Source organism: Enhydra lutris, unplaced genomic scaffold (genome assembly GCF_002288905.1).
Source record: "Enhydra lutris kenyoni isolate GAN:26980312 unplaced genomic scaffold, ASM228890v2 scaffoldscaffold42, whole genome shotgun sequence".
Lineage (NCBI taxonomy): Eukaryota > Metazoa > Chordata > Mammalia > Carnivora > Mustelidae > Enhydra > Enhydra lutris.
In genome coordinates this window covers 15,425,312-15,446,637 of record NW_019154126.1, presented here as the reverse complement: position 1 = coordinate 15,446,637, position 21,326 = coordinate 15,425,312, and the positions used below count along the sequence as shown (strand labels likewise).

Genomic DNA, 21,326 nt, shown 5'->3' with positions numbered 1-21,326 from the left:
CCTAACCTGGTTTTTTGTCACAGCAGGTGATGGCAACTTCATCTACTCCCAGGCGGATGAAAACCAGAAGGGCAAAGTGGCTCGTCTGGTGAGCCCCGTGGTTTATTCCCAGAACTCCGCCCACTGCATGACCTTCTGGTATCACATGTCTGGTTCGCACGTGGGCACACTGCGGGTCAAGCTGCACTACCAGAAGCCGGAGGAGTACGATCAGTTGGTCTGGATGGCCATCGGACACCAAGGAGACCACTGGAAGGAAGGGCGGGTGCTTCTCCACAAGTCTCTGAAACTCTACCAGGTGTGTGGTCTTCCCTGGGTGGGAGCGCAGCTCCTTCAGGGAGACGGGAGATGGGCATGATATTTTGGAAATTATATAAATGAGATGCAGGAATTATGCCAGTCATTATTTCAGGTGTTTCCCAAACCTGGGATTTTGCTGTGGTGCTTTTACTCTCAGTAGTATATTTCAGGCTCCAAGATTATAGGAATAGAACCAATTTGCTGTGAAAGAGGGGAGAATACTACTTTATAATCTATTCCGGGGCTGTCACAATGACCATTCCTTTTCTTCGCTGCTTTCCCCAGTTTTAAATTTTGAATCACAAGAAGAGAGTGTTAGGAGAAGTTTTATGCCATCACCAGGCAGTTAATGTAGATTGATGAGCAAATCTCCTGCTTAGGTAAAATCTCATGAATTTAATTTATGTGCCATAGATTGAACTAAACAAGCATTTGTAAACACTGCTCCTCGGGACTGCACATTTCAATACTGTGAAAATGATCTCATTTTGTTAGGTGATTTTTGAAGGAGAAATCGGAAAAGGAAATCTTGGTGGGATTGCAGTGGATGACATTAGTATTAACAACCACATTTCCCAAGAGGACTGTGCAAGTGAGTATTAACTGCTGTACAAGCCAGTGACATGCTTGCCCAGGGCGTGAACAGTTTCCTGGGAGGGTCTTTGTCTTGCTCGTTTAGACCTAGAATTTCAATGTAGACTGTAAGCACATCGTATGAAATGCGTATTTTGGTGCAAAAGGGCATAAAGTCAGGTCATCTTACCTGTGGCTATCCCATCCCCTAACCACTTCATTCATTTAGCATCTGCTTGGTACTTGCAAAACCACATAAATGATGTAGAATCCAAAAACCATAGCTAAAAAGAATAACTCACCCCCCCCAAAAAAAAAGAAGAAGAAGAAACACACAGCTTACAGGCTATATATACCTTGCCAAAACATTCTGATGAAAAGTGGAAAACTCAGACATCTGGATAATTCCAAATATCTGGGTGCATAAACAAAACAGCAGGTCTTTGAAAATTTTGAGCACAGCAAACTTAATTAAGATTACAACATTAATGGATCATAGAAGCCATAATTCTCCTCTCTATTATAAATAAGTATATGTTTCTGACTCTAAAAATAGTTGAAATGACTCAAAAGAATAAATGAAATTTTGAGACCTTGCCTAGTACTCCAGAGCTTATGGTTTGTGTTGGCCTGGTATATGGGTGAAAGTTGATGTCGAAAGCCAATTCGTATTCCCTGGTTCTTGATGTATAATTATAAATAGCATCACTAATGGCAATGTAATAGCACAGTAATTAGTCTTAAGCTCCATTTGCTACACTTCAACTTTTACTATATATCATATAATAGGATGTTAATTATAACAAAATGGAATAGGCCTATTGGCAAATTTAAGACAAAGGAGGTCTGTTGGCTGTAATGGGTTTTTGGTCATTTCAGCAATTTACAAAGCTTTTATTACACAATATATCGAATATTTTGTAATCCTAAAGTGGCAATAATTTGATATGGTCGATTAAAGAAATTGGGGAAAAAGAGCAATGAATAAGGATCTGCTTCTTTGTACTATGCAAGAAAATCTACTTAATGCCACACTACTTAGCTGGTCTTTGCAGGAAATGGTAAGACTTAAGATGTTGAGATTACACTACAGCTTGCCCACACCCAAATCCACACTGTTGTTAAAATATGTATTTCATGTAGTTACACAGTGTATGCGATGTCACTGCTTTCCTATTCCAAAATGAGAATGAGGTTTTTGAAGCTCCACAAACGGAAACAAAGGAATAAAATTTGATTCCATTCAACAAGTTTTAATGGACTGCATACTGTACGCAAAGCAGCATCCAAGTGCTCCCGTGAATATATAGAGGGATAACACAATTCCATGAGCCTGTTTCTTTTCATGGGACTGGTCCACACGGCCGTAGCAGTTGCTGGGCCTCATATTCAGAAAGTCACAACTGAAACACCATCAAAATACTCTATGTTGGGGCGCCTGGGTGGCTTAGCGGGTTAAGCCTCTGCCTTCAGCTCAGGTCATAATCCCAGGGTCCTGGGATTGAGCCCCGCATCGGGCTTTCTGCTCAGCAGGGAGCCTGCTTCCCCCTCTCTCTCTGCCTGCCTCTCTGCCTACTTGTGATCTCTGTCAAATAAATCTTTAAAAAAAAAAAAAATACTCTATGTTGCTGCCCCGATAAAAAGATGCCTCAGATAATTGTATAATGAGTCATCAGATATGTGTCCTTGAATATTTAGCTATGGATGCTATGAAACTTTCAACTCTTTATTAGTTATCCACACATTTATGGAACAAATATTTTTGAAGACACTTTTTCTGTTCTGTTATAAATGTTGGGAATACAGCAGTGAATAAAGTCCTCAAAACTCCCTGCCCTCCCTCTCCTCAAAACCACACGGGCTATTGGGACTCTACTTCCAGAGATTTCATTTCTTTTAGTTTATTACTATAATTATTATTTTTTTATTATTAGTATTTGGGGAGGGGAGGTAAGACATAGAACACAGTCTCTTGCCTCAAAGAGCTCATAATACAATTTGGAAAAACAAACTAGCCCTTGCCAAATTCGGGAACAAGTTCTCTAGAAAAGCACAAGATGGCAGCCATCGGCACAACCCCGCTACTGCTGCCTGTTTCCGTCAGCTTTCCCCCACGCTCCAGATGCCAGAATGATTTCACTCCATTCTTCTCTTCTCCTGAAACGACACATTCTGCTAATAGCAGTGCTCGCTGGTTTCGATGTGACCCGTTTCCTCATCCTTTGACACCACTTCTCCATTGTTCTGCATTTATGTGGTGGGGTTGGATCACACTACAAACTCCCAAGGAAATCCAGCAGAAGCATTGGTCTGAGTGTGTGTGTGTGTGTGTGTGTGTGTGTGTGTGTGTGTGTGTAAGGGTTTATGTAGTTTGTGTGTATTGGATTTTGTTGGCAGTTCAAATATCTCTTTCAATTTTGTTTGACTTGTCAGAACCGGCCGACCTGGATAAAAGAAACCCAGAAAATAAAATTGATGAAACAGGTAAGTCTGTCTTGATGATCAATTAAAAAAAAATTTACTGTGGCTTTCATTATATTATGAAGTAACTTTCTGGAGGTCTAGCGCACTGGTAGATCAAAGCAGTTCAAATAAAATAAACATCTCTGCCCATGGTGCCGTGTGTTGGACTCTTGTCACGGAGGGCTGTCTTCTAAGCTGTCCAGAGATCTAGGGGAACACGGAGGCCTGGTGGGGGACATGCTCGCCCTGGCCTTGTCCTATCTGAGCTGGAGGAGGACCTAGAGGATAACCACGTGAAACACTCTCCCATTACATCTGTGGAAATAGGAAACCACTGAAGCCCATGACCTACCCAAAGACCAACAGATTTTTGTACAAGAATTTGAAACCATGCTAAATTCTCATCTGATCGATATCCTGATATGATCTTTGAGGACCGGACCCCAATTTTTGTGATAAGCTGTTGTGTTTGATCCATGTGGCCTCCTCCTCTCCATGGGAATCACACTTCATGATAATGAAGACAGTGATAATGATGATGGTGGGGATTTATTGAGGAGCAAGTGTGTCCCAAGCACCTGAAGGTGCTGTCGTGTATGCTCTCTGAGGCAGACTGATCCCCATTTCGCAGATGAGGGGGCTGAAACCAGGAACTTGCCTTCAGTAGCCTGGTTAATTGGGAGGTAGCTTTGGACTTTACACTGATTAATCTGAAAATGTGTGTTTTCCTTGATTACTTTGTGATCAAATACAGGACATTTGACCAGAGTTGGGCCCTACCTGATATTATTGTATTTCTAGAAGCTTCCACCCCTCCCAGCCAGCTTTTGTGGGTTGTTGGACCCCCGCCTCAGCCAGCATCACTCACAGCTGCTGTCAGCAGCTCCGTGTCCTGCCCATCAGCCTCAGCACCTGTGGCCGGTAGAAATGTGGACCCACTGTAGTCAGTCTTGGACTTGATAGAGACAAATAAATGCAGCACTGTACTAAGTCGTTAATAACATTAACATGCGGCTCATTGAGCTTAGTTACGCAGCCCATACCAAGATGTAAGCTTTATTAGAGGTTGTTTCAAAACAATGTTTCAAGGGAGAGAATATTAATATGCCCCAAGTCTTGTTTTCCCCTGTTTAGGGACTTGCATCTCATATTTTTAGTTTTCTTTGATTGGAATCTTTGTTGACCAGAACACCATTAAGTAAACACTATGCATGTTGTGCATTAACATTTCAGTCTCATTTCTAGTACCACGTAATTAGGCTCAAAGCTCCCATGTTAATAATTTCTCATGTTCCACTCTCAAGAAAACATTTCCCCAGTGACTGAACTGCAGAGCAGCATGACTGTCTCCTGTGAAACCACCAGGGCTGCAAAGACGCTGATTATTAAATGTGTTCTATTCAGCACGACACAGACACGCTCTCTAGCTTTGAGCCGTAACCCATGTTAAATGTCAGGGGCGAGCATCCACTTTGTTCTGAAAGATCTGTCCTTCTTGAGTGAAACTGGTGGACCCGGGGGCTCAGAATCTATCTGAATGGAAGATTTTACATGTTGGGGAGCAAACACCTGTGTACCCCGTGCCCAGACACACTGGAAATGGCACGATATGGAGAGCAGTTTGGAAGGTCTCCCTGAGCCTGGTTTGGGGGGCAGGCACAGGCACAGGGCAGGGTGAAACACACACCCCTACCCCCTCACCCCTCCAACCCCCCGCTAGCCGAATGTGTGACTAAGCCATTTGCAGAGCTTTAGTGACCTGGCTTGCAAACACAGATTACAGTCTAGGGCACACAGTGGGCTGCACAAAATCCGAATTCGATTAGAACCTCGCCCTCCCCTGTTGGTCCAGAATCTGTGGTCCCCGTGTGCCAGGCCCTGTATGGGAATCGCGGCACCTGCCACACCTCCATTCACAACAGGTCAAACATAGATGGTGTTTCCTGGCAAGGGGAAGCCACATTCCACTCTGGAGAGAGGACAGACCCACATGGAACCTGTGATTGGCTTTGTCTGTCCTTTTTCTCTGTTCTCCTGTCCGCTTTCATCTGGTATGTCGGTGGTGCTCACGGGACCCATTCTGCTTTTCCCCTAGGGAGCACCCCCGGCTACGAGGGCCCAGGAGAAGGTGATGAGAACATCTCCAGGAAGCCGGGCAACGTGCTGAAGACCTTGGATCCCATCCTCATCACCATCATAGCCATGAGCGCCCTGGGGGTCCTCCTGGGCGCCGTGTGCGGGGTGGTGCTCTACTGTGCCTGTTGGCACAACGGCATGTCGGAGAGAAACTTGTCTGCCCTGGAGAACTATAACTTCGAACTTGTGGACGGCGTGAAGTTGAAAAAGGACAAACTGAACACACAGAGCACTTACTCGGAGGCATGAAGGCAGACAGAGGCAAAGACGCGTCGGAGGGCTGCCGCGGAAGGACAGACCTTGAACGTGCTGGGGAACCGTGGGTCTCTCGCTGCTCAGGCTGGGACGTGCGTCCGTGACGCTGAGCCAGGCTTTTCTCAGGAGCTTCGACGAGTACGGCCGACAGGCGGGAACAAGTTCGCTGTGTTCACAATCAGAATCATGTGCAGTCAGCTTTTTTCTGTTGGGTTCATTCGAATCATCAAATGCTGGTGTTGAGACCAAGTATGAATGACTTAATAATTCATTTCCACTCTCCTCTCCCTCCCCTTCTCTCTCCTCTTCCTTTGATGGATTCTTTTCGGAAACTGCAAAATCCAAGATGCTGGCACCAAGTGTATTCAGTGGGGCCCTTTCGACGGACATGCTACCTGCAGCCCAGTGCCCAGAATATCGTAGAAAAACCGCCCTTCGGTGGACTCCTGAAGCCGTCCCTGTGTATAATTGCCCACGTCGTGCATAGGCAGAGAAGGATTAGGCTGTTTTATGTGAACGTACTGTTATCGCCTCCGTACTGGTATCGTGTGTCAGCTCTGTTTACAAAGCAATACCGTCAAATTTTCTTGATGTTTTCCAGTGTTGTACTAAACCTCGTGCTTGTGAACTCCATACAGGAAACTGTGCCATCACCAAACACGGCTGGCAACCGCAATGAAAACTCCTTGGCACTGGCTAGTCTGTCTTCTCAAGTGCCTTTTTGTTTGTACTGGTTCTCATTGTGTTACATTAATGACCCGCTCTGTTTCTCGCTGGTGAAAGCCCTACTCTTTAGTCAAACCCTGGTGGCCCACTGACTAAGAAGAAAGTATATTTTAGTGTGAGATGCTGCCCCCCTCCCCCCGGGATGGCAAGGGCTCCGAAGATTTGGCAATGTGGCTTAATTGCTCTGCTTTTTTCCGTAGTTCAATTTCATGTCTCTTGACCCTTTTGTATAAAGCTGCAATATTCTCTCTTATTGGTCTTTCATATGGAATGTATTTTCAAATGTAAACTCTTTCTTTCCTCTCTCTCTTTCTCTCTCTCTCTCTCTCTGTCCTTTTTCTCTCTTAGAATTTAAGCATTTGCCATTGTCCAGAAAAGAAACTTGCAGCTTTAACCTGCTGGTAATGGCAAACGATTTTGCTAGACTTTATGTTTAAAAATAAATAAATAAGGGAAATTCCTAACTTTGCCCTCCAAAGTCTAACTTTGGTTTTCTTGTTAACTGGTTAAAGTGACAGTATCTTTTTTCCTTAAGCCATTTGTCTGTCTGCTCCAATCAAAATGATCTGTGTTAGAAGTGATTGCATTTAATAGAAAGAGTGATAAGCTGAGGGAAAAGTTAATACTAATTGGCTTTCAAGTGAGACCCAAAGGAAGGACTGAATACAATTCTCCAAATACCGAAAAATATGAAATTTTTACATCCAAATCTACAAAATGACCCGTGAGAACCTTCTTGTTTTGCTATTGAATCAGACGCAGGAAGTAGAAGAAAGAACAGTTAATTTAAGAAAGTGACTATAAATCCTGCTGCCTGGGGTGAAGTATTTTAAGATAAGACCGGGAAAGAAAATGAGTAGAGTCAAAACAAATCTTTAAAAACATCCATTTAGGAGCAACCCTGAAAAAACAGAGACTTGAATGAATGCATCTAAAAACTTCCGGTGGCTCACAAAGAAAAAGCCTGCCGTGGGGCTGTTAAGACGGAAACCTCGAACAACAGCACAGAGAAGTAAATATCTTATCAGGCAGCATGCGAATTAATCCAAAGAAGCTGTGGTTTTCAGAATGTTCCTATCAGGCAAGCCATGGTGTACAGAAGAATTTTTAGATTTTCCTCCCTTCCTACCTTGCTGTGGGGTCCCGTTCAGATACATTTGTGGGAGTCACATTTGCATCATGGATGGGTCAGTCCATTCATCTTCGTTTAATTGGATTAAGGATGCCTTTTGTTTCCAGGAGAGTATCGATCACTATGAAAAAAGAATAGATTTTTATCCCCAGAGGCATTCATTCAGTTGTTCCAATCGTAGGGGGATGAAAGCACTAAGTAAGACCTGTTTGTTTTTTTTTAAGGCAACAGACTTAAAGTTGTCCTTAGCCAAGGAAAAATGATACTGCGACTTTAAATTTTAAAGTATCTTGCACTGATAAATATATTTAAAAATTATATGTTTATAAAGTTATTAATTTGTAAAGGCAGTGTTACAAATTGTTCAGTTTATATCGTTTTAGATTGTTTCGTAATTTTTAAAGGTGTAAAATAACATATTTTTTTCTTTATTGAAATCTATAAGACTTTCTGTAGTAAAATGTTTTCATTTTACTGGTATATGATTGCTTCATGTTTTGTAACATCATAAAATTTTGTGCAAATTTTTTTTACAGAAATTTTTATTTTCTATGACAATATGACACTTGTAAATTGTTGTTTCAAAATGAACAGCGAAGCCTTAACTTTAAATGACATTTGTATTCTCAGACACTGAGTAGCATAAAAACCACATAGAACCGAACTGTAATTTCAATCCCAACCTATGACTACTACATTCCAAAGAGACAGTTGAATTAAACATTTTCATAAAATACCCACACCTGATGGCTTTTATTCTATTAGCTTTGTTATTGTTAAAGAAATTGGTATTACTCCAGCATCGGTTAGGTTTCAAGATTTTTTACAGTTCTTTTTTGGAAAAGTATATCCTAATAAGAAGAGACAATTAAGAAGACATATCCTGAAAGTAGACAATCCACCCAAATCGGACACTGTCAAGATAAGGAAGAGAGAATTCAGCCTTCTACGTGGAAAGTTCTCAACCCCAAATCTTGTGTCACATGTTCTATCGCTATTCCACTTGGTAAAGCTTTTTTTTTTTAATTTAAATGAAATTTACAAATATCTGTTGGTAAGTTTCGTTCCTGTAGAAAACAAGTCATAAACTGACAGCATTTATGTGCGTGCCTATGCTAACCATAGGCATAAAGCCAAGGTGAGCATGGCGTTGTAACTGGCTGTTTGATAATTCTTGGGAAAATTCTAATTCCAACTGGGACCAAAATAATAGTAATAATAATAACAACAGCAGCAACAACAACAACAAAGCAACAGATGTGTTAAGCCAAAGTTGCTAAATAGGGCCCTTTACAAAACTTGCTCTAACAAAATTGGCCTACACTATACTCTACTCTCCACAGACCAGTAATTCTTTCTTTACCTTTGCAGGGAAATTTGAAAGCATAGGAACTTCTAGAAAAGTGGGCGGCTCTGTACAGCTCTTTGCAGTGAATCGATATTTCTGATTCTCTCTGGACATTTTTGCCCTTTATATCTTTCCAGACTCATCTGAGAATAGGATATTTTTCCTGTTGAGGGGACTTTCAGAACTCTCTGCTTAGAAGAGCTGGAGAGAGACAGAGCTAGGTAACATTTCACTGAAGTTAAATTCTGCCTACCTTCAAGGATGTTTCCAGAAAGCATGCTAACTTGCAAGGAGTCTATCAGAATTAATCTAGAGATGCCTTCTGAAAATTGCCAAGGGCCCTTGAGTAACATGATCTCCATTTCATCATTTGAGAAGGCCTTAAACCCTACGTGCTTTTCACCCCTCCATCACCCCGGGTTAGCTGGTAGGCTAGGTCCTTCCCTTTTTACTGGATTAAATGAGCTGCATCACTGTACAATATTTCCCAAAGTCAGGAATTAAATGTGTCATGAGGGTTGAAACATTTAACTTAAAGCATGAAAATTCTTCATTGTTCCATCTCCTGTCCTCCCTAATAACTTATTAATTGCCACTCGAGCTGAATTGCACTGGTTCTGTCTGCAAATCAAATGGATTTTGTAACATTCCATAATGCTTCTGCTTCCCAATGGTAATTAAAGCTGTTGTGTGACATTAAAAAGCAGTTCTGCTAAGAATTAGTTCTATTTCCGTAAACTATATCCACTAAGGGATCTTTACCAGCTTTTCGACTTCAGGGTTGAGAAAGGGAGTGAAGGGAGCCTCAAAGTAAGTAGAACCGAGCACCCAAAGCAGGCAAGACCAGACTAATAACATTTTTAAAAAAACTGTTTCAATACTTACCTGGTAGGGAAGATACCATGATCACAAAAAACTGCTTCAAAGAAACATTGCAAGATGGGGCAAATAAGAGTATCATATAATCACATACATTCATCATGTTAGCCATACAGGTCCAGATCTAACATCTTAGGGGGAAAGGTGTAAACTCCACTTCATGAGAATCTTCTCTGGCCGTGTCATTGTACTTCTTTGAGAGCATTCACTATTCTCACAGCCGCTCTGTCAGTAATCCAAAGTGTAGGGAAGTTTGAGTGGTAAGTTTAGTGTGGACCTGATTTCCTCTTCGATTGCTTCTACCACCTCCCAGCCCTGCATCGTCTTGCAAGGTGCTCGCGTAGGGCCTTGCTACTCAAAGTGGGGCCCAAGAATCAGCATCAATGGTGGCATCATCCAGACACCTCTTAGAACTACAGAATCTCGGGCCGTACCCCAGACACGCCAACTCATGTTAACAATAACCCCAGAGACCCATATTCCCCCATCCATTTGGGTTTGAGAATGGGCAACATAGTCTGCAGCTTCCCTGAGCCAGGAGTGAGAGTGTGCCTTGCTTCCAACGGTGATTTTGAGACCCTCAATGATGGGGGAAATATCCCTGCGACTTTCATGGAGCACTTTTCAGAAGAGTCCAGGCATGACGCAGCCTGGAAAATAGACAGTAAAATTAATAAACAAGAAATCCCCCTCTGAGCACTTTGTGGCCACTCTGCCTGATGGCTTGGGAGGGATCTACACATGAGTTTTTCTGAGGGTGAAGAAATAGTGCTGACCAAGTATTTTGCTGGGAAAACATTTGAAAGTGCAACAGGGCACAGCAAACACTCTGTTCCTCATCAGAGTGTGGTCAGGGACAAAAAGGAGGACCTGTTTGCGAAAAACCAAAGCCTCTTCTCCAAAAGAAGTTGCCTTATTTGTTGGACACACACAGTTTACTACTTTACAAAGATGTTAAAATCCTGAATGGTCAAACTAGACTGAACCCTATTTAATCTTTCTTTGATGATTTCTGATCTTGTTCCTTAAGGTCCTTGTTACAGGTTACGACCTACGCTTTGTTGTCAAACAGTGACTCCTGAGGAGGGTTTTCCTCTATAGAAAGGTTGTCTCTCATCTGTACAGCTGAATGGGATGGTGCCTATTATGATACAGGAATTCAAGAAATGTGTGACATGTATAGCCGACACCTAAATGTATCACTGCCCTGTCCAGCATTCATGGAGTTGGGAAGTTGCTTGCTCCCGCAGAGTGTTGCATTGGGAATGAACCTGCTGTCCTGTGAGGAGAGTTGAGTCTCGCCCTGGTGCTACGTGAATGAGACGACTTGCCCGGATGGAAAGCGGGCCCTGGTCCCCTGTGATGCTCCTTTCAGTGATTTGGACATCTCCCCCACCCTGCCATTTCTGACATGCGCTAATGCCACGCTCTTCTTCAAGGCCCCATCATCATCTCAGAGAGATGTAATGCTGGCACAGCTAATGATCTTGATGTAATCCTGTCGGGAAATGGTGCCATTGTTAATTAGGGCTATCATTTCCCTAATCTTGTCCAACTTCTGAAAAATCATCAATGTTCATTAAATTGTTTCTTGGCTTTGAATATGTGATATCTTTGAAGTAGATTCAACCATTAGCCTCAGATCTTTCTTGTAATTCTTCCGTGATTCAAGCCTTCCATCTAAAAGGATCTTATTGTTGGAGTCAAACATAATTTTTGTTGGGTCAACTTATAATCCTCTATGTCACCTAAGTTGCTATTAGTTGTAAAAAGAAATATTCTTTCTGGCATCCAAATAACAAACCAGCCCTTTGATTTAGTTTCACCTATTGATGAGGAAGTTTGGGTAGGGGGAAAGGTCCAGGAAGTGGCACCATCTTTTCCCCGGTCCCTAGCGTACAGAGCTATGACATCGGATGTGTTTGCTTCAACTAATGAGCAAGCACATGACTGCATCTACTTTGCATACATTTCTGAACTGCTTATCATCATAATCACTACAGGTTCCTGAATGTTCACTGTGTACCAAACTTTACTAGATGCTTCGAGTAACGGTTAAAACAATGCTACTGTGATTGAAGGCTACACGACTGAAGTCCAGAGACACTGAGAAATATAATTAATGTCACACAACTAGTTAGTAAGTGACATTTCCAAGATTCAAACCCAGATCTAACATTCTAAATGCTTCTCTAATCTGCATCCTCAGCTGAAGGAAAGATCTTCTTGTTAATCAATGTCAGTTGTCATAGGAATGTTCTGGAATGTAAAGAACTGGGATCTTACTTTAGCATCAGGCCAGGTGTTAGCTTAGGCGAGGCTATCCAGTGGGAGAAATCAGCTTCCAAGTATTACTGGCTCAGCACATAAGGGTATATGTTCTTTTTATACAAAGGCTACTGTGAATCAGGTAACCCTGTGGGACACTTGTATTCCAAGCAGTGACTCAAGGAACTGGACTGTTTACCTCTTTCTGCAATACCAACCAGAATGTGTAGCTTCTAGTCTCCATGCAAGAGAGGACTAGAAATTGTTCACTGTCTTTTACATGCTACAGCCTGGGATTGACACATGGCCCTAATTTTAAGGGCTCTGACAAAAGTGGAGGAGTACATGTGGACGCAAGAACAGGAGGGGTCTCTGCCACAACTTGCAAGTGCAAAGCCACCCTCTAGAAGGGAGCTGAGATTAGTCATTAGTCACTCTGCCTGCGTCTTAGGGAAGTGAGGTCTCAGACTGCAAACTTCAGGGAGAGAAATAACTAAGGGTGAGCAGTCACATGAGATGAGATATCCCCTATCGAAGACGAGACTCCTGAACGCTGGAGTAGAAGGGGGCATCCTGCATGTGGAGGCAGGTCGGGAGACAGGAAGTGAGCAAATGAGGCTAAAGGCCCATGGAATTATTTCGAACCATCGGGTCCAGAGAATAGAGACCTTAGGAGATAGTTTGTGAGAGGTCTCTGTGAGTTTGGGGAGCCAACTTTATATTTCTCATGCGTTCTGTGTATTTCTACTTGATTTTCCTTTAATATTTAATCCTTTAGTCATTTTAGTACTATTTAGAAACTTTTAAAGTCCCTATGCATCTCAGCTATCCAAATAGGAGACAGGGAAAGGTTTTTGCCCATATGCATCCAAAACATAAGAAAAGAAGGCAAACGATACCCAGAGTGCTACCTGTCCTTCTCCATTGCAGTTCCCATGTCCACTCTCTATTAGATTTCTTTCCATGGAGTTTATCACCTTTTTGCATAGTATATACTTTATTTATGTCTGTAATTATTCATCCACTGAATAATTGGAATGTAAATTCCAAATTGGAATGTAAATTCCATGAGGGCAGTGATAAATATGTGTTGAATGAGCCGGGATGAGCAGCGGATATAAGAGAATTTTGATAGAAATGAGACATGAAGAGACAAAGTTGGGGGGTGGGGCTAACCAACCAGGAGATTCTTCTGGAGCAAGAACTAGAAGAGTTGGTATACCACAATTTTTTCTCAAAAGGAATTTCTTTCACACGCTGCTTGTTACAGATTTCCTCTATAACAGGATGGCATCTCCCCTAATATTTATCTCTTGCATAGAGACAAGCCATCCTCCTGCCTAAATTTCTCTTTTTCTTATTCCTACCCAATGGCAACATCATCGCCACATAAGATTCATCAAGTGAGAAATCACCCGTGGTCTCCTAGCCGCCCATCTCCTAGAAACCACGGGAAGAAGAACTTCCTAGATACCCTGTTGAAGATGGCCTGGCAGTTTAGCTCTGTGGATGCCAACACTAGAGATGAATTTTGGGAACACAACTGGGGCCACCCACAGGATCAGTGAGGGAAGGAGACATCTTCTCAAGTGATATTGCTTGAGGATTACTGAAAGATCTCAGAATACCTAGCTTTGATCCTGCTTCTGATTCCAGAAGAGCGATGAAGCATAAGCTAGTATTTTCTCTTCTCCCAAGATTTCAATTTATATATAAAAATGATACTTGCAAAATAATAAAACTGTGGTACAGCTAGAAAAACAAGTACACTCGCAGAATGGAAAAGTTGAGGAAATCCAGGAAGATGGAAAACAAGTAAGACAGACTCTGGATCTTTTTTTAAAGTTTTATTTATTTATTTATTTATTTATTAAGATTTTATTTATTTATTTGACAGAGAGAGATCACAAGTAGGCAGAGAGGCAGGTAGAGAGAGAGGGAAGCAGGCTCCCTGCTGAGCAGAGAGCCGGATGCGGGACTCGATCCCAGGACCCTGGGATCACGACCTGAGCAGAAGGCAGCGGAATAACCCACTGAGCCACACAGGTGCCCCTACCCTGGATGTTTTGAATTAAAATAGCGATTAGTTTTAACGGCCTCACATAAGTTCAGGCAAGAACAGTAAGCGAACAGGGAGACAGAGAACATTGGGAGGGAAGTTTAAATAGTAAAAGGGAAAATAGAGAAAAACTGTAATTAAAAAACCCTGCATCACAAAGTTGCCCCTTTTGATGAGATTAAAAATAGCAAAAACCAGCAAAAATAATCATGAAAAGCAACTGAAACTAGTAATGACTTAAACCTACTCCAATTAGCTTCAAAACCTGGAACCCAACAAACAAAACTCGAGAGCAGCCAGGCGCAGTAGGGGCGTGAACACAGCCTGGCTTCTCACCTGATTCTACCCCAGAGGGACCCATCAAGGTGACTGGCATACATACCAAGGGCTCTCACTTAGAGCGCCTACTATTGAGTTAAATGGATGTGCTCATCTTTTCTCCTTTTTCAACTGAGAAGTGGGAACAACTTTGGAAACTATTTGCCAAAATAAAGGGAAAGCTGGTGGGCTGGGGAGAGGAGGGCACCGTGAAGCTCTATGAACCGGGGAAGCCATCTGAAGCCCAAGAATACACGCATCCCGGGAACGCGCTACACTCCACCCTTAGGTGAAGAGAAACTTGGTGAGGCAGAACCAGCTGCTTTTCCAGTTTCTTCCTTTAATAATGGAATTCCCAAATTTCACCTGCACGCAGGACTGCCCAGAAGAAAGACTACATTTCCCAGCCCCCCTTTGCAGCTAGGTGTGGCCATGTGACCATGTTCCAGCCAATAATATGGAAGAAGTGTTGATGCCTTAGGTGAATGGCTTTAAAAGAGAGAAAGAGCGGTCCTACCCTTTCTTTCCTCTTTCTACCCTGGCACTGGTTGGACGCGGGTGTGCTGTAAGAGCTGAGCGCCACTGTAATGTGTAGAAAGCTGGACAGACGACTAGAAAAATTCGGAATACCTGTCATTACAGAGCTGCTGCAGTCTCTGCACCACCAACCTAGGCCGCTTACCTTTATGTAGTTAAGTAGGAGAAAGACACATTTCTTTTTTTTTTTTTTTAAGATTTTATTTATTTATTAGACAGACAGAATCACAAGTAGTCAGAGAGGCAGCCAGAGAGAGAGAGGAGGAAGCAGGCTCCCCAAGGAGCAGCGAGCCCGATCCGGGGCTCAATCCCAGGACCCTGGGATCATGACCTGAGCCGAAGGCAGAGGCTTTAACCCACTGAGCCACCCAGGTGCCCCGACACATTTCTATGTTATGCAAATCACTGCTGTTTGGGCCTTCGTACCTGTTTCAGTATCATGTCTAACTCCAGATTAGATACGTAATTTAGAACTAAATTAAACCAAATTTGGATTAACCATATCCTAGAACTGAGCCCAGATATGACCAACAGACCAACCGAGATGACCTTGCTTCCTTTCTCATTTCATTTTCTTACTTTTTGTTTTTTAAGATTTTATTTATTTATTTAAGAGACGGAGAGAAAGCACGAGTGGTGGGGGGGAGGGGCAGCGGGAGAGGGAGAAGCAGGCTCAGTGCTCAGCAGGCAGCCCAATGCGGGGCTGGAGGTGGGGCTGGATCCCAGGAACTTGACTCATGACCTGAGCCAAAAGCTGGGACTTAACTGACTGAGCCACCCAGGCGCCCTTCCTTTCTCATCTTCTCATGCTACGGGTCAGATATTGTGGGAAGAGGGTCGAGAATTGCCCACTCTTTATCAGTGCAAGGGAAAGGTTCAGGCCAAGTGGTCCAAGCATAAATAAGGTAAAAAGAAGCACAGTGGCACCAAGCCCACAAATAAGGGAAAACACAAGCCCAACATGAAAAAAAACAACTAACATACTCTAGAAGAAAACAGGAATCAAAAACCAAAAGATATTTAATCACAATTACTAGGTCTTATGTAGAGAACATGAACATAATAAACAAAAATATAAAATGACAGAAGTGGGGCTTTCAAACTTAAGAACATTGAGGAGCAAAATAGCATTATTTCAGGTTTAATAAATAACTTATGAAAAATCAAAATACTATTGAAAATAGAATTACTGTCATAGAAAGGCAAGGTTTGAGATAATTATGATAACTGCAGAGGAAAGAGAAAAATATATTAAAGCAATTTGATTAACACTACTATAAACAGAAAATAAAAGGTAATTCAATATAAAGACACACTGTGTCCCTAAATGAGAGAATGCACCTAAGGAAAAGAAGATGTATTGAGAGATAATATAAGAAAATGACCTTGAAATAAAGAAGATACTGAATCTGCTTATTGAAAAGAATACTGTGTTTCCTGAAAACGTGATATAGTGTTGCCACAGAACTAGATCGTAGTTAGGCTGTCAGACTACAAGAATACTAATGAATGCTTCAGATATCCAAGCAATAAAGGCAAATTACTAAGAAATAAGGGGGAAAGTCAGTTTGGCCTCAGTCTTCTTCAGAATAATATGCAAGGCTCCATTTTAAACAATGGAGTGAAGCCTACACAGTGCCAAGGGGAAGAAAATGTAACACCAAGAAACTCTGCCAATCGAGAACCATCATTCAAAAGTAAACCATGAGAGACTGTGGACTCTGAGAAACTAACTGAGGGTTTTGGGGGGGTGGTGGTTGGGAGGGCCTTGTGGTGGGTATTATGGAGGGCACGTATTGCATGGAGCACTGGGTGTGGTGCATAGACAATGAATCTTGGAACACTGAAAAAATTAAATTCAATTAAAAAAAAATAAAGCAAAGAGACATTCTTAAAAACAAACAAAAAATGAGAAGAGCGCAGTACCTGTGAGCTGCTGTGGAAAGAACTACCAAACACTCACATTCATACAAGTCAGGGGTGTCTGGGTGTCTCAGTCAGTTACACGTCTGACTCTTGATTTCAGTTCAGATCATGATCTCAGGGTCATAAGTTCGAGCCCCATGTCAGGCTCCATGCCGGACATAGAGCCTGCTTAAGATTTTTCTCTCTCGGGGCGCCTGGGTGGCTCAGTGGGTTTAAGCCTCTGCCTTCGGCCCAGGTCATGATCTCGGGGTCCTGGGATCGAGCCCTGCATCAGGGTCTCTGCATAGCGGGGAGCCTGCTTCCCCCTCTCCCTCTGTCTGTATCTCTGCCTACTTGTGATCTCTCTCTCTCTCTCTGTCAAGTAAATAAATAAAATCTTAAAAAAAGAAAAAAGATTTTTCTCTCTTTCCTTCCCCCTCTGCTCTTTCCCTACCTGCTTGAATGTACTCTCTCTCTCTTTCTCTAAAAAATAAAAAATAAAAACAAGTAGTATACTTATTAAAAAAAAATTCATACAAGTCAAAGAGGAACTGAAAATAAGAAAGCCAAGAAGAGAGAGAAAATGGGAAAAGCTAAAAGCTACTTGGGAATTCAAGTCGCACCACAGAATGTAAATGTTATATATCTAAATAATGTAGAACTAATCATATGGCTAGAATACATGTGTCAGGATGTAAGGAGAGTGAGTAGAGAGAGCGTGAGAGATTGCTGATACCCTCTTTTTTCAGAGCTAGGATTCAGAACATGTCGCATTAGATTACAACACCTGTTCATTATTTCTCATGACCCTGACTTCCTCAAACTCCTTTGTTGAACATAAACTCATCTTTTAGTCACTAATAGTACTGGTAGTAAAGAATCATTTTTTGAAGTGCCACATTTCCTTCGTTTTCCTTCCATTTTTTTTCCCCATTAAGTTAAACTGAATTTGAGAAAACTAAAATTTAATTTTCATTAAAATTGCATCTACAATATAATCCCATTTATATAAAATAATTCTATCAATCCATTTACCAATGTGTATCATATCTTTACTCTTCTAAAGTTAGGAATACTAATGAGATAACAATCTTTTAACCTGTATTTTTCTGTACTTAAAAAAGAAATTTACAGGGTAGTGTGCATGGTTGGCTCATTCAGTTAAGCATCTGCCTCCGGCTCAGGTCATGATCTCAGGGTCCTGGGATAGAGCCCCGCATCAGGCTCTCTGCTCAGCAGGGAGCCTGCTTCCCCCTCTCTCTCTGCCTGCCTCCCTGCCTACTGTGATCTCTCTCTCTCTCTCTGTCAAATAAATAAATAAAATCTTTTAAAAAAAAATCTTAGAGTGAGAGGGAAGAGGGAATAGATTTTGGTCTCATAGCCTGAGTGTGAGAACAATGAAGAAATTTTCAAACAAAATTGAAATGAGTATTTATTACCTTGTAAATAAGAGATAAAGTGTATTGTGAAAATAACTAAAAGCATCACTCTAAATTTAAAGTCCCCATGTCAGTTCTTTTCTTAAGGCATTTGCATTACTAAGAAGATTATGTAGGATTTGGTTTATCTCATAATGCTAGTTTTACCCTCTATCACTGAAGGAAAGTGTGGCTCTTAGAAGATGAACCCTCAGGTCAAGAAGACCATCTGGAGAGGAGGGAAACCAGGAGCATGGCATGTTGTCCAAACTGGCAGAGGACACGGCTCTGTGGGGAACCTGGATACCTGGAGAAAGTATCAAGAAGGGAAAGAAGATTCAAGAAAGGGGAAGGGAGCATAAAAGCCAAAAACAAATTGTATTCTCATTTCTCAAACAGGTATCAGGAGAAAGATGAGTTATTTGTTTGCTTCTTTTTCCAAACCAGTAGGTTGTCAGTCCACACTGGGATCACATAGTGAGTCAAAGTGTTGGACCAGTCTGGCAGTGAGTAGGAGCTCAGTGAGTTAAGAAGTAAATGGGAAACTTTATAAATAAGTTAATAAATGATTGGAAAATTCCATAACCCATAGAATATAAGGTCCCATTGAGTGGGGTGGAGATGGTTGTATTTGGCTGGCCAATGACTTGACCAGTGTAAATCACAAGACAGAAACAACTTTTCATAATAAAACATCTCAATGTCACCAGCCTCAAGAGCATCATTGCTTTAGAAACCATCCTGGGGGTGCCCTTGGCTGGCTCAGTTGGTTAAGCATCTGCCTTCCACTCAGGTCATGATCTCAGGGTCCTGGGATCAAGCCCTGAGTTGGGCTCTCTCCTAAGCAGAGCCCCTCCCCCTCAGCTTGCTCTTTCTCAAATAAATAAATAAAATCTTGAGAGAAGAAAGAAAGAAAGAAAGAAAGAAAGAAAGAAAGAAAGAAAAAGAGAGAAAGAAAGAAACCACTCTGAGAGTAAGATAATTTCGATAGGAGATGCTATGACAGCATGTTAGAGTTAAATGGCCTGGTTCAGCCTTGTCTTTCTCTACCTGAGGGCTGAGACACATGGCCCCCACTCTCTACCAGTGTGCGTTTGAGAACCCGTGGCTGACAGACCCTCCAAGCTCTCTGACAGGTCAAAAGAGGGTACCATGCCCATCAATCTCACTCCATCATCACACTGCATTGTCAAATCCTTGGCAGTTTGACCTTTGAAGGTCACCTTGAAAGTGGCATTCTTTGTTCCTTCACTTGACAGTCTTACTCCACCGAGTCACTCAAGTTGATAAGTCCTTGCTGTAAGGACCTGCATCTCCCCTCTTTTTAGCTTCTGCAAGCCCTTTGCAGATAAGCACCTTCGAAAAGGAGGTGTAATTCAAAAGGAAATGTAATTATTAGGTCCAATCTTTCCCATCATGCTCAGAATTCCTTTTGAATTCCGTGAAAGCTCTCTGTGGAGAACCCCAAGCAGCATTGTGCCTGCTTACCTTGGGAGCCGTTCCTGTCCTGGGGGGATGGGGCAGGGAGATGGAGTGAATGTTTACAAAACACACGTCCACAGAGAGACACTTACAAGGGCAAGGTATTCTTATTATGAAATCATGAGGTAAAGAGCACCTCCTAACACAGACCAGTCTGTTTGTCACACAGGGCGACAGCCACTTTAGGCTGTTACTCTGAGCTTGGCAAAGCACGTGTCAAATGCTACCATTAAGCCCCTCTGACCCATTCTTGTTAGTACATTGGGCAGACACCATAAGTGAAAAAAGTTACAAACACAATGATCTATTATTTAAATCAACTAGAGTGCTATAGATCTTAAAGAAACTCTAAATGATTCCATGTTCAAATAAATAAAGGATTGTTAAATGGCGGAAAACAAAGCAAAATGTTAATGTTTACATAGTGACATTTCAATCCATTCTCACACCTAGTTGGCAATAGGTATCTTGAATGATCTGCACTGTACAAATCTTATTTCAAAACTCACACACTGCCCTTTAAGCAGTGGAGATAAATTTCTTTGTTAAATTTAGCATTAACTCTTCGTAACTCATGCAAACTTGCAAGTCAACACATGCTACTTTAAATCAATATATTCATATTTCCTCACATAAAAGAAAGATGGAAACCAGAAATATATCAGGATAATTCAAGGTGGGCTCATACCTTGCCTTTGTTCTGATCAATAATGTTCAAGGTAGCATTTAGTATAGAGGAGAAGACAATGGCTTTGTCTTTAGGATACCTGAGTACTTATTTAATTCCTCTTTTCCTAACTTCCCCTGTCTCCCTCCCTCCCTCACTCCTTCCTTCCTTCCTTCCTTCCTTCCTTTTTCCCTCCCTCCCCCCCATTCTGTCCCTTTCATTTCCTTCCTTCCCTCCTTCCTTTCTTCCTCTTTCCTTCCCTTCCTTTCTCCATAAATGTTCATTAAACACCTACCTACACAAGGTGTTATGTGATATAAAAAGATATATAAGATCCAGCTTGTGCCCTCAAGTGATCTGTAGATTTGTATGGGAAATATGAGTGACAGGATGATAAAGACATCACATGGGTTTGAAATTTACCAGTCTTAGATGGAAATGCAAATGTAGTTGTGCATGGACTGTGTAACTTCATTCATATTACTTAACTCGGCTGAACGTTACTGTGTACCTGGCACTATTTTAAGCATGTATTATTTAATCCCTACAACGGTTCTGTGAGTTGGGGATCATTACGATCATTGCCGACCTCAATTACAAAGTCTGAAACTTGGGCACAAGGAGGTTCGGGAGTATGACAAAGTGGCCCCAGTAAAGACGTGGAGGCAGAAGTCAGGGATAAAGGATCTGGAATTCAAGGTCACATCAAATGCCTTGCTAACCTGCCATGTCTCTCCTCCACAGAGACCCTTAGTCTCTCTTTTCCTGACCTTCCAGGCCCCAAACAAAAATCTCTTCCTATTTATTTCTTGGTGTCCAGAAATGTCAGTTTTCTTGTCTTGTCCTCGCCCAATTCTGTG

General features: G+C 42.0%; 1 protein-coding gene across 4 annotated transcripts in view; it reads left to right on the top strand.

Moving 5' to 3' along the window:
* Window positions 1-8,321, top strand: part of LOC111155526 (neuropilin 1) — a 137,367-nt gene extending 129,046 nt beyond the window's left edge. For 2 of the 4 annotated variants that reach the window (XM_022515691.1, XM_022515690.1), the window contains exons 14-17: window positions 27-298; window positions 796-892; window positions 3,307-3,357; window positions 5,432-8,321. In XM_022515691.1, the coding sequence (XP_022371399.1) occupies window positions 27-298; window positions 796-892; window positions 3,307-3,357; window positions 5,432-5,721 (710 nt within the window). In that variant the 3' untranslated portion in view covers window positions 5,722-8,321. Of the gene's footprint in view, window positions 1-23; window positions 299-795; window positions 893-3,306; window positions 3,358-5,431 lie in introns of all 4 variants that reach the window. The other 2 variants (XM_022515693.1, XM_022515694.1) reach the window with 2 other exon arrangements.
* The last annotated feature ends 13,005 nt before the right edge of the window (window positions 8,322-21,326 follow it).